Source organism: Callorhinchus milii, unplaced genomic scaffold (genome assembly GCF_018977255.1).
Source record: "Callorhinchus milii isolate IMCB2004 unplaced genomic scaffold, IMCB_Cmil_1.0 Scaffold16, whole genome shotgun sequence".
Lineage (NCBI taxonomy): Eukaryota > Metazoa > Chordata > Chondrichthyes > Chimaeriformes > Callorhinchidae > Callorhinchus > Callorhinchus milii.
In genome coordinates, this window is record NW_024704757.1 from 6107291 (window position 1) to 6121541 (window position 14251).

General features: G+C 42.0%; 1 protein-coding gene across 1 annotated transcript; it reads left to right on the plus strand.

Annotated features, from left to right (window-relative positions):
* Nucleotides 1–10894: 10894 nt before the first annotated feature.
* Nucleotides 10895–13812, plus strand: LOC103186604 (protein ELFN1-like). Its single transcript, XM_007905751.2, is given in 2 exon segments — nucleotides 10895–12995; nucleotides 12998–13812. Coding segments are annotated over 2 exon segments (2358 nt in total). The 5' UTR covers nucleotides 10895–10936; the 3' UTR covers nucleotides 13297–13812.
* Nucleotides 13813–14251: the final 439 nt, after the last annotated feature.

Sequence of the window (14251 nt, forward strand, 5' to 3'; positions counted from 1 at the left end):
GGGGGGTGGGGGGGGGTGAATTACAAGCGATTGACTTTCCATCACCCCCAGTTCTTGCCAGTCTCCACTCGGATCAACTTCAAGCTCCTCACCCTCACCTACAAATCCATGCGCACCCCGGGACCTCCTCATCTCTCCGACCTTCCCTCCCACTTTTCCACCTCGCTCGGCTAACTTGGGCTTGCTGCGAGTCCCCTGCCTGCCCTCTCCGCGCCGCCACTGATGGCCGAGCCTCGAGTTGCTACACCCGTAACCCTCCGGCACAGTACGACGACCCCCTCCATCTCACCGCCCCATCTTTCTGTCTTCATGTCCTGTCTAAAAACCTACCTTTTCCACTGCACCCAATGGGTAGGATGACATTATTTTGGAAAATCAAATCTGAGGACATGTGTATATATATATATATATATATATGTGTGTGTGTACAGAAAATCTATCTCACCAGAATTCCTGAAACTGGCTATTTACTGGAGAAGCTTGTTGGATCAATGGCTGTATTTCTGCGATGGTGAGCGTGGCTGTTTCTAGAGTTTTATTGCCTTTGCTCAGTTTGTTGCTGAACTCAACTGAAAACACAAACAAGAGCGAGTTGTGGCGGTGGTTATTTCCACCCACAAAATCCACAGTCAATCAAACCCCTTCGACAATATATTCTGCGAAGCGCCTTGAGACGTCAAGTGCATATCATTAATAATTATTACCTAATGAAACAGCCTGCCTCATTTCCTGACCTGAAACCCCACTGCCGCCGGCTACCGGACTCGCATTGGCCTCCCCCACAAAAAAAAACCGGTGGCGCTCGCGCCGCCGCGGCCGTTATTTCCCGCTCTCCTCTGTTCTTTTTTTTAAAAAAAGGGAATAGAAGGCAGGACTGTGCCTGTGTGCGAGCGCCTTCCCTCGGTGGTGGTGGTGGTGGTGGTGGTGGGGGTGGGGTAGGTCCCGGCTCCTGCGCACAAGAGAGGGGTCGCGCCGAGTGCAGGCGTTAGTTGGTCGTCGCCGTTGGTCGCTCGGGTCCATGGATTTCTCGCTCTCTCTCTCTCTTTTCGCGGGTAATGCGACGCTTGATGCACGACGACGAAAAGTAATAGAGCTGTATGTATATATGTATGTGTAGGTGTGTGTATGTGTGGGGGGAGGCCACTCCTTTTCCGTTCTGGGTCTGAACAAAAGGTATTGGTGCCGGTGAAGCGAACGGAGAGTTTTGCTGCGCGAATATCAAAATGGCGGGAAAGGCCGCTGGCTTGGGCAGCCTCGCACATGCGCGAGAAGCGGCCGGGCCCAGGCGACGAGGCGCCCACGCACGACGAAGCACGTGCTGGGAAGCTGAGTTGCCTGGACCAGGAGCTGCCAGATGTTGTCAGCTGTTTTCCTGCATGTTATTTGAAAATCCGGTTGCTCAACACGTTCTTGTAATAACATTCAAGGGTTCCGGGCCGTTGCAGTTGACCACAGGAGAACTTTTTCGACTTAATTTAATTGTCTATAAAGTCTTAAAGCCCTTTGAAAATTGGCTGCAGCAATAACTGGATTTGCGCGGCTGTCAATTTGATTCCCGGAATCGCTACCCGAGGCACTTGAGGACGCAGAATCTAATTGGTACCCACGAAACCTGATTCATACTGAATTTTCAGTGTCAGTTCGATGCGAAAATAGCATTGAGTTGACACTAACTGTGCAATACGAATAGGGCATAAAGTTTTAACCCGTAAGCCAAACTACTGTGGAGTCCTGTAGCTTGGTGGTTAGGGCACTCGCCTCGCAGCGGAGAGGACCTGGGTTTGATTCCCGGGCAGGGCAAAACCATTAGGCAAATTTTGTTACTCCACTCGCCTTTGTTTACCTAACAGTAAGAAGGAACCGGTTGTTAGTTGATGGGCGGATTGCTTTTCCGAGGGTAACAATCCCTTCAAAAAGAAAAAAAATTGGTCACTCAATTCACGACTGTTTGTGGGACATTGCTGTATGCATTTGGCTGCTGTGTTTCGCCCACAAAATATACAGTCAGTTCACTTTACAGTATATTCTGTGAAGCTCTTTGAGATGTCTCGAAGACATGATAAAGCGCTATATCAAATGCAAGTATTATTATTACTGCTTGAGGTTTCTTGAGGTGTGTTGTGTGTGGTTGTATATGAGATTGTTATTTGCTAGTTCAGGTGTTGGCAAACTGCATGCTCACAGTTTAGTGAAGACCAAAGAAAAGATGCTTGCTTATCACATTGCAAGGAAATCCTAATGATGGTGTATAATATATGTCTTCTGCAATGTGCTCCTGTGCTGCGTGTACAGAAACTATGTTCTGCAATATATGAAACATTGTGAAACCTATTGCACTATTCATGTGCTCTTGAGTTATGCTCACCTGCACAATGTGTACAATATTTACAGTGTAGTGACATGTGGAATGATCAAAAATGGGAGGAAAGAAAGGAGTAAAAAATAAACAAAAGAGTGTCTGATGGAACAAATATGGTGTGCTGTTAGTAATGCCACTGAAAGTCTTAGATGGTAGCGCCATATTGGAACAATTTCAACATAACCTTTCCTCCATTCTTGGCGGACGATATGTACCTGTACCTGCCAAGAAAATGCTGATATATTAACTGCAGAGTTAACAGTAACATTTTCAAGCAAGAGGGGATCATTGGTCCATCTAAAACAACCCATCCAATTTCCCAAGATTTCTTCAACATATCTATCTCATCATTAAGGTCCCTGAATCTTTATATTTGCAATAGTGTGCGAGGGAGGAAGTCCAAAACCCATTATTCCACACAAAGGTAGTTTTAGGAGTAGTCACTACATATCAATCGTGAGTAGGAACTGTGAATAAATCTACCTTTCCTTAGCCAAATCTAATTCCGAAAACCAATTGTTGCCGTGTACGATCACCTTAGCGGAGATCAGCAAACTCAGCATAGATCAGTGATTGAAACTGAGACCTTTTTTAGTCAGCGTAATTCAGCACATTTAGCCAGTGAGCACTGGCAAAACTCCAGAACACGTCTTTTAAAGAAAGAAGTAGAAAGGGTTTAATTTCTCTTTTTTGTTCCTCTGTCAATTTTTTTTTAAGACATTTGAATTGGATTTAATTTTCTCCTACTCTTCATAAGGAGCCTATCCAAGATCCATTACTGTAAGACAAGCACATAAGAAAAATGTTGTGGGTGACCTGCGTGCAGACAGCCTGATTTATGTACCATTCTTACAGTCCACAGGAGGGATGCGAGCGAGAAACCAGAATAGTGACATGCACAATCAAAAAATGATGAAATGCCTTATAAAACCCTACAGTTCGCGTCCCGCTGTGACCAGAAAAAGAGGATTGAATAATGCAGATTATAGAGATAGACTGCAGTCCTGCAATTATATGGAGAGGAGGGTGTAAGAGAGAGAGATTGGTAGTTTTGTTTGTTAGCCAGCTAATTCATAGATTGAATGGAGGCAGAATTTGGCAGTGTATCTGATCTGTTGGAAGGAATGGGCTCGTGGTGAGGAGGAGGGGGGAGTTTTGTGTTTTATAATGCTGTAAATTCCATAAATTATGTTCAGTTTAACACTGTACACATATTTTAGGGGCTTGAGGCGGGGGAGGAATTTTGTCTTAAAAAAGTTTTCAGTTATTTTGACCATTTGGTGGACTCTGGAATAGACTAGACTCTGTGGTTTTCACATTCCAATCTTGACCTGCGTGGGGGTGTGGGCTGGGGGCGGGGGTGGGTGTGATGAGAAATGGGGATGGACTGGTGGCAGGGGGGAGCTTGCCGGGCAGGCATCTTACTTATTTTGTAAGTAGCCAAGTGCTTTGAAATGTCCTCCTGTTGTAAAAGGCGCTATACCAAATGTAAGGATTGTTATTATCTGGAAACAATATACTTTAATGATTTAATCTGTCACTCCCCTGATTGATAGCAGTGATGCTCCATATGATGTAAAGGTTGGCACACTTTGACGATAGGTCCTTACAGTATTCAGGTGGTTTGTCACCAACCCCTAAACTATGCCACACGGACTATTACCCCCATTATCCTTGCATGCTTTTGATATTGCTAAGCATCAAAATGGTGATTAGCTCTGTCATAGGAGCCAGAGACCCCATTCAGTGCGATGAGCCTGTTCCATAATTTTATCAGATCTTTTTAATCACAAAAATAATCAAAGGAGAGGTTATAAAAAATATCTTTACACAGAACGTAGTGGGAATGTGAAATACTCTACCAAAAACCATCATTGAAGCTGATTAATTTAAAATAGAATTAGATCAGATAGAGGAAAAGAAGAACATTGAAGAGTACCAGTAGCGATCAGGAAAGTGGGATAAGACCAGATGGCTCCTGTGAAGAAAAACGTGAATGCACACCTGACGGGCTGAATGGACTTTTTAAAATTTTTATGTTTTATATGTTAAATGTTCTTTGTTTCCATAATCTTGTTCCTCTGCCTTTTCTTTATATCCCTTGAACATCAACCCTTACTTTTACTTTGCAACTTTTCAAACTGAGATTGAAATTCCCTCCTTCTTTAATATGCCTTCAACTCCAAATATTAGTTGTGGTTTAAAGCTCTACAATGGGACTCTGAGCTCAGAGTACACACCAACACTCCACTGTAATTCTGGTAGAGTGCTTCATTGTCAATGGTGCTGTCCTTCAAATGAGCAATAGTCTTGTTTGCCTATTCAATCGACATTAAAGGTTGCAAGGCACTAGTTCAATGAAGAGTATTTCTCCTGGTATCTTACTCCTAATAAAAAAGAAGTCTTGACCTTTTTTTGCCTACAAAAATGCAGTCATTCCACTTTACAGAAAGCTTTGTGAAACACTGAAAGGTATTTTGACATGATAAGACATATTTAATATAACTTTTTTTATTTTAACGCTTCTCCCACCTCCATAACTCTGCTTCTTCAGTCAGTGTTTAATTTCCTCAGTTTATGCTTGATTATCGCAATGATGATCTGCTTGCAAAAGAAACATTGCTTCCCTGGTCGAAAGAAAAATCAAAAACCTAGGCCTTTGAGAATAACTTTTGGGGCTGATATCAGGATTTTCCAATTCTAAGTGTTCATTGCCCAGATCTGTGCACCAAATCTGTGTAGATTCTCTAGGATGTTATAAGAAAACTATATTAAAAAAACATAAATTACTTTTATAAGTCATTTGGCCCATCCAGTTTCCTCTGATGTTTTTCGCCATATACATATCTAGAACTCTGAGTTTAGTTTGGATACTCGTAGGTATGGTGATGGGTTTCTATATTTGTCAGAAAACTAGCTGACCAAAGTAAAAGTGTTTTTCTCTTCATGAGTCAACTAATTAATCACGCTCTCTTGATCAGTGCCATTAATATTTAATATTTCTCTTTTTTAAGCATTTGCCCCATACTCTTATGAAATGATTTGTAACCTTTGAGTCAAAAACCTTTTGTGGGCAGAGAAGTCCACATTTCCATTGCCCCCCTGTGAAAAGATTGCAGCTTTTAAGACTTCTTCCAGTTAAATTTTTTCCCGTTAAGTTCATTGCCTTTGTTCTATTACTCACTTGTCTCCCTGTTCTTTTTTCCCTTTACGGTGTTCTTGTACAATTCTTAAATTAATTGGTGCTTCCAGAATCAATGGGGCATCCATTTAATTGCTACAAATTATAGGTGACATGATATGGTTGAGAAATGCTACATTCTATGCAAGAACTGTTCTCTATGACATTACTTCACCTCCAATTCAAAAGTGTGGCATGGTAGAGAAATAAGTGACATTGCAATCAAACAATTGACTTAATTATCTGAAGTTGTTCGAACTTCAAAACCATGGCTGGTTACTGAATTTAAAAGATAATGTAGTTTCAGCAATGCGTACTATTCAATAAATATTGGAGTATAAAATGCTATAATTCTATTTCTTACTAAGGAATCCAAGGTCGACCAATGGCTACTCCTTCTGCTAACCAGTAGTACATCGTTTCATCTGATCTCATGGGTGGATAGGAATCCTGAAAATAGTAAATCTGTATTTTTGACCCCTTGGCAGGCTTCATGTTTTGAAATTATGCTGAATTGTGTGTCATGGGGCTAATAATCCATGCAATTGACATTGCACCTTATCATGTCTTCGAGATGTCTCAAAGTGCTTCACAGAATATACTGTAAAGTGAATTGACGGTATATTCTGTGGGCGAAACCCGGCAGCCAATTGTGCACAGCAGTGTTCCACCAACAGTCATGGATTGAGTGGCAAATTATTACTATTATTTTTTGAAGTGATTATCACCCCTGGAAAGCGATCCGCCAATCGACTAATAAATGGGTTCCTACTTAATACGAAGTAAACAGAGGCGTGTAGTGTAAAGAAACTTACCTAAGGTTTCGCCCTGTCCAGGAATTGAACCCTGACTAGGTCTTCTCACTTGCAAGGCGAGTGCTTTAACCACTAAGATACAGGATCTACAGTTTACCAGCCATTATTGGGAAAGAACAGCTAGTGCAACATAATAGAAAATGTCCCATTTAATTTTTGTGCTCTTGTGGAGCTCTGTCACTGTACCTTTTTGTAAAGGGTTTGTATTGATTTTTATTTTATTTTTATTTTAAAATAAAGCTTCCATTTATTTTTCCGTCTCCAATTTCCTCTCTTCTTTCTCTCCTCAAGTGCCATTCTGTATGGTTAATATTTAATCTCCCAGTGTCTTCCTTGACAATTGTGGTGTATATCTATCTTCCCTTACCCTCCATCTCAGACAGTTCTGTTTCAGGAGTATTCCCCTTTCCTCACTGTGAGAGAGTAGGATTTGGGATACTTGACATGTAATTTCTCCTATGCCACGTCTGGGAGTTTTGAAGCACTTGCTAAGTATCTTGCATGGTTGTGAGACATGTTGTGTAGATGTATCTGAGATATAAGGGATTTGTTGAGTGGTTATCTTGGCTGTAAGACAGACACAAGGTGTCCAGTGTGTCATATAATACAATTCAGATTTACATTTATATAGCATCTTTCATGCAGGCAGACGTACCAAGGTGTTGTGCAGTCTAAGATTATCATTGTCTGTAAGATGCAAGGCATTTGGTTAATGACTAAGGCATAAAATGCTTAGTGTATAGTTATCATATGTGTGTCTGAGACCCTTGTAGTTATTTCTGAGTAGTTATCATCTTTGTGTGAGATGAGAAGTTCCAAATACATATATATCTGTGAGACATGAGGTGCTTGGTATGTAGAAACATGTCCTAGATGCGAGTTGGTTGGGGTTGAGTTTTTTTTAAATCCTGATTAATTTCCATCTGTTTTTATTTGTTTAATACTTTTATTCAAATCCTTGGTTCTAACATCAGTGGGGGATTAGTTTGAAGGCGTCATTAAACACTAAACACTAAATTAAGTTTATCAGTAGCAGTAAGGATTATGACTAATTTGCACTATTAGGAAATTGTGATTTCCCATTTTGGACATTATGAGAATTGCAAAACAGCTGCAGTTATTGCAAATCCGAAAAGTTGGCAAAGTCCGAAACAAAGCGATGAGGAAAACACTTGATGTGCAGTTATTATATCTGTTAACACCACACAAACAGCCACCAGAGTAACATGAACAAGTCAAAGAAATATTGTATGACCAACATGATACAATTACAGTCAAAGATGTATTATGAGATTTGCAAAACAACTACAGATTTGCAAAACCTCCGACAGTCAAACCAATGCACCACATGAGCTGCAGTCACACATAATCAGACCATCAATATCACATGGACCGGCCATAATTGCCAAACACCCTTTAAATAGCAGGAACAGGACTCCATAAAATAGTGAGGATAATCCATGACCTCAAAGCAATGTCGGAGCCTAATAACACAGCTGGCACGATCCCTTGTGACAGCACCTTCAAGTATAACACATTCTTAAACATTCACCTACGCAGCTACGAGATCTTGTATTTGTAGCACACTTCACACTATTTACACGGGTCCAATATTGAAGCTCTCAGCAGTAGGTCATTTGCATGGCAGTATTTTGCAATAGCGACTCTGAAGAACATGTGAAATAATGATTCACTGGGGAATACACATCGGTAATTTGTAGTCAAATATACGATTGATACATAAATGTAACAAACATCACAGGTAATTAGGATATGGAATGCTATTCAACTGGTTGAAGCAGAAGTCATGGAAGTTTTTATGATGAAATAAGGCAAATAATGAAAAAGAATGAAAGGGTGTGGGGTATACAATCAATTTGGGGTGAGGATAGGGAAGGTGACTAAAACGTGGTCGAAAGGGTGGGTCTGAATTTGGGTTTTGAAAGCTGGGGAGGTGGTATGCAGAGGGACTCTGGGATGGAGTTCCTGAGAGTTAGGGCAGTTGGACAAATATACAATGCAGTTACAATTTCAAGTTGTCAAGAGAAGTAACTGAAATGGAAGTCAAACCATTTTCTACTGGAGTTAAATACAGAATAGAAAACGTCTCAGCAGATTGCCGCTAATACACTCTGATAGACAGATCAGTAAATAAGCTCCAAACAGCTTCTGCATCAATACCACTTTGGGCCAAGCAATCGTGGAGCTAAATTAGCTCCAACTTTTCTTGATTACCTCTTTTCTCAGTTTTGCAGTGTTGGCAAGTTAATGTCCAAGTTATTGGAGTTTGGATTGTTGAGCAACCTTGTCAGGGTGAGTTTGTCCTTCATTGCACCCCAATGCCACAGCAAAAACTCCGCAGATTCACAAAGCAAAGAGCAGCAACAATGTGTCCTACTTCACTTCAGTGACCTTCTCGCTTACAGAGTATGTGCTCAAAACTTGTCACAATAATTTTATTAACCTGACAATTGCAGGTTGACTCACGGCTGCACCTTATTAGAACTGCATCTTTATTAACGCATTACAAAGCCACAGGAGTGGGTTGCGTGCACTGGAGAGCACAAATTAAACCAAGCTCAGGAGAAAATGGATTTATTAATTTCATTACATTGTAAAACAAGCAAAACAGCCACAGGACACCATGGAAATGAGCAGACCAAGCTTGCAACTCACACAGTATTACACACACTAGTATCCTTTGTACACTTATTACTCAAATTAATTTAAAAATCAATTGAATCATTTGCGTGTTTTGCAGTAAATTGGAGGTAGAATTCTATTACATTCTACTTAAATCAGTGAGCAAATATCTAATTGCAGGGGTGGGTGGGGATGAAATATTAACACTCCTACCCTAGTATTTGCCTTCAGTCTGTTTGCATCCTTCACATACATCACATGTAACAACGATGAATGGTCTGAATTCATGAGTCAACAATGAAGAACGCACTACAACACAAGATTGGATATATCACGTCAGAAAACTAATAGGAGCAATTCCACGCTTTGTAAAGGAAATAACACACAGCTTTAACATTGCTCAGTGTCCCATCAAAAGAGAAGACCTTCATCACTTCTGCTAGGAGTTTAAAACTGATCCAAGAAAGATCAGACGTCTCACAGACTGTAACTTGCTGCTCCACTGGCTGTTGAATAAGTTCATTGTGTTCTTGTGAGGAAAAGTGGAAACTCAGTTGGGTGTGGGAGCAAGTGATGGAAGTTGGGCACATTTATATTTACATTTAAATCATTGGGCCAGGGAGATGTAAATGATTTATTTCTGGCCCTCTTGCTTTTGAAAGGTGGTAATTGTCTTCCAGATGATACATTATAACCAAGGTGGCATCTGACTGTTCAGCTAGATGTTAAATATCCAATCACATTATCTTGAAGAGGATCAAGGAGTTTGCTTAACGTCCTGCCTAATAGTCTTCCCTCGTCCAAATTCACCAAAAACAGATTCATTGATCACACATTATTGCTGTTTGTGGGACTTTGCTGGTGCAGTTCGACTGGTAGAATTGCCTACAAAACATTTCAAAATGTAACTCCTATTGGGAAGTGCGCCAACATAATCAAGTACATATATCAAATGCAACTATTTTTATAATCATGGAATCATAGAATCTTCCAGCACAGTAGGAGATCATTCGACCCATCGTGCCTGTGCCGGCTTTTAGAAAGAGCTGCCAACCTCGTCCCATTCCTCCGTTCTTACCCCATAGGACTGCAGATTTTTCCTTTTTAAGTACCTATCCAATTCCTGTAGCTCAGTGGTTAGAGCACTCGCTTTGCAAGCGAGACACCTGGGTTCAATTCCAGGTCAGGGCAAAACCTTGAGCAAGTTTCCTTACTCCACACAGAGCCTAATAATAATCCCTCCAAAAAACAATAATAAATTGGTCATTTTCAATCTACGACTGTTTGTGGGACATTGCTGTGCGCAATTGGCTGCCGTTCGCCTACAAATATACAGTCAATTCACTTTACAGTATATTCTGTGAAGCGCTTTGGGACGTCCTCCTGACGTGAAAAGCGCTATATCAAATGCAAGGATTATTATTATTATTATTCCCTTTTGAAAGCTATTATTGAATCTGTTTCTACCCACCCTTTCAGGCAGTGCATTCCAGATTGTAATAACTCTTAAGTAAACTCACAAGAGTTCGACAATAGACACATAAGCCCATCAACAATATACACTAACAGTTTCAGAAGTAAGATGGTACTGTTATTTGCAATTGGGGAGATCTCAACAACTGAGCAAAAGCATAAATGGATCTTAACTGTGGATAAGAATGATCTCAGATAATCCTAAATTTCTTTTTTTCCAGGACAACAAAGATGAACAGATGTGAAGGGATGTCTGGGACTGGAGTACAGGACCCACAAATATTCAAAGAAAAACGTGTATGGAGAAGAGAAAGATAATGAATTTCCCCGATAAGGAAAAAAATGCACTTCAGTTTATTAGCTAGAGGTTCAAGCTGAGTTTTAACTTAAAGTTCCTAACCAATAGCAATTTTATCTCTGGGTGCTATCCAAAGCTCTTTACCAGGACTCCTAGACCTCAGGGGGATGGCTCTGTTCAGTCTCTGTCTCTGGGTCTCTCTGGTTGTACTGATGAATGCTGTGCTAGTTCGTGCAGACTGTTGGCTTATAGAAGGAGAGAAAGGATTTGTCTGGCTGGCAATCTGTAGCCAAAATCAACCCCCATATGAAGCCATCCCACAGCACATCAACAGCACAGTGGTGGACCTTAGACTGAATGAGAACAAGATCAAAAGTATTCAGTTTTCCTCCCTGAATAGATTTGGCAACTTGACTGATCTGAACCTGACGAAAAATGATATTTCCTACATTGAGGATGGAGCCTTTTCAGCCCAGTTTAACCTGCGTATCTTACAACTCGGATTCAACAGGCTTCGGAACCTCACTGAGGGAATGCTCAGGGGGCTGGGCAGACTGGAATATCTCTACCTGCAGGCAAATTTGATTGAAATCGTTAGTCCAAACACCTTTTGGGAATGTTTGAGCATAATAAACATTGACTTGTCCATGAACCGCTTGCAGATGCTTGAGAGTTCCACTTTCACTGGGCTGAGCAAACTCTATGTCTTTGAGATCTATGGCAACCCATTTCACTGCTCGTGCGAGTTGCTGGGTTTTCTGAATTGGTTTGCACAGTTTACCAGCACAGCCAGGAGTACAGATCGAACACAGTGCGCATCTCCTGCTGATGTAGAAGGTGATGTCCTGTTGAATCAAAGAGGATTGAGTTCCAAGAGTGCTCTGACCATCCTCGCCTCCACATGTGATGAAGAAGTGTATTCCATTGACACAAAACTGATCTTTAACCAACCTCCGACCAGCCAACCAGTTGTGCCAGAAGGCCCCTGTGGCATTGAAGACTGCCCCTCGGGTGATGGCTCAACTCTCATAGTAACTTTCCAGACCCCATTCAGTGAGACAAACGATACACCAGTCATCAAATTGAAAGAAGTAAACCTAACCACAGCCACTCTCAGGGTCCATGTCCCATCTGTTTTTAATAAAATGTACATCTTAGTGCAGTTTAACAAAAGTTTCTTCACCGACATCAAGAACCTGAGCACAGAAACAGAGGAGATTGAGATAAAGGGTCTGAAGCCTCAGACTAAGTACACCTATTGTGTGACTTCCATTCAGAATTCGCTCAGGTACAATCATACCTGTCTCACCTTCCCCACGAGGAATCAAGCGAAAGCACAGACAACCACATCTTCCAAAGCCACGCACTACATCATGTCAGTCCTAGGCTGCCTCTTCGGGCTGGTCATTGTCCTGGGAGTGATCTACTATTGCGTGCGAAGGCGAAGACTGCTGGGAGGGAAGCACAAGAAATCAGGAAGCGTCAAGAAGACCATCATTGAGCTGAAATATGGCCCCGAGCTGGAGACCATCACTATCACCCAGCTCTCACAGAAACCCGTGCCACCCGGTGACCCCATGTCACCCAGGGTGCCCTTCCTACCTGCCTCCGAGGCCATGGACGATTACGATATCCAGGAAATACCAGACAGTCCCAAAGCCATCAGGGGAAGTTACATGGACGTCAGGACAGGCGAACACTCCCATCACAGAGATGTTGTGGAGAGCATGTTTGGGGAAAACCAAAGTTCTACGGCTGAAATCTCGACGATAGCTAAGGAAGTGGATAAAGTCAATCAGATTATCAATAACTGTATAGACGCCTTAAAGTCGGAGTCTGGCTCTTTCCAAGGGGGGAAGTCAGGGGCTGGGGCTTCTGTTGACCCCCAGTTATTAATGATCACTGAAAATCCCCAGGGAAGATCTAATTTTCTGTCCCCTGTCTACCAGGATGGTTACCATCATCTCCAGAGGCACAGCAGTATGGATGTGATACCCAAAAGCTCCAGCATGTCTTCCAACTGTTCCATGCGAAGCCCCAGGTTATTCCGTTCAGAGACTTCTGCTGGTCCCTTTTACACGTCCGAGACAAAATACATTGAGAGGATGTCTCCTACACGCAGCGCAGTCCGCTCTGCCAGCTCAGGTCCTCACCTGAGATCAGATGCAATGCGACAGTATGGTGAGCATTGTCACCTCTACGCGGGAATGCATCACGGGAGCAAAGGGAGTCGAGGAGCCAGAGTCCATGTGTTATGGAGCCCTTATCTAGATCCCGGCGGAACCTGGCCTACTCGCAGTTCTCCCCACAGTACCACAACATCAGCTACTCCTCCAGTCCCGAATACTCCAGCAGATCATCCAAGGGAGTCTGGGAACGGTACAAGCCCCACGAGAAATGTCACAGAAGGGAGGAGTACTTGGCAGCAGGGTACGCCCTGAGGAAGAAAGTCCAGTTTGCAACAGATGAGGATTTGCACGATATCCTGGACTACTGGAAGGGGGTGTCCGCCCAGCACAAATCCTGATTCCTCAGCAACTGAGAGACTCAATGGGACCAAAAGGAAATTCATGTAAACACAACAGTTTTTAATCTGACCAACTCAACTGTTCTTGCGCTGATGCACTACAATTGTGACACTGACTTTAACAATCAGTATAAGATTTCTTATATATACGTATATATAAGCCCGGAAGCCTTGGAATGTTGGATATTATTTATCGCATGACCCTGTGCTGTGACTGTGACTCACTGTAGTGTACATAGAGACATTACTCGCTGTACACCCAACGTGACTGGACTGTGCTGTGTAACTGTACCTCACACATGCTGCTCACATCCTTGCATTGTATAGTACGATTTACCAGTAAAATCTCCGCAATTCTGTACAGATAAATTTCTATATTTGCAATGATGTTTCTGGTATTACACCTGTTTGTATCAGGTTTTAATCATGGATTTTACAGAAGTTGTTTGTTTCCAATGAATGTCTCCTCTGACAAGTGACCCCGAGCATTGGATAAAAACTGCACTGGTGAAAGAATGAACCGTTTCTTCTGTCGAGTTCTCTTTCTGTCTCATTCATCTGAATTTGCAGTTTCCCCCAGAGAAAACATTACACTTCCTGATACCGAGGTCCAGGGAGCTTGGCCAACAGAACTTCCAAAGATATCAGGATATGGCCAGTCAAGCACTCTAGGTGGTAGATGTGCATTAAACTGAGGCTTGAAATTCCTCAATATTATCCTTAAAAGTACATCAGATCCCAATCTTTGTCACCACATGATGGATGATGAGCTAAGTTGAGGTTACTCTCTTCTCACAAAGGCCACTCTTACTCTCCACTTAATTGTCTATACAGCTTCTTAGCAATGTAATAGCGTGGAGTGGTAGAGAAGGGGTTGCAAGCACATAAGAACATAAGAAATGCTAGACGAAAAAAGACCAAGATTCATCTAGTTCGCCTTCTCCCTTCCTGGTGG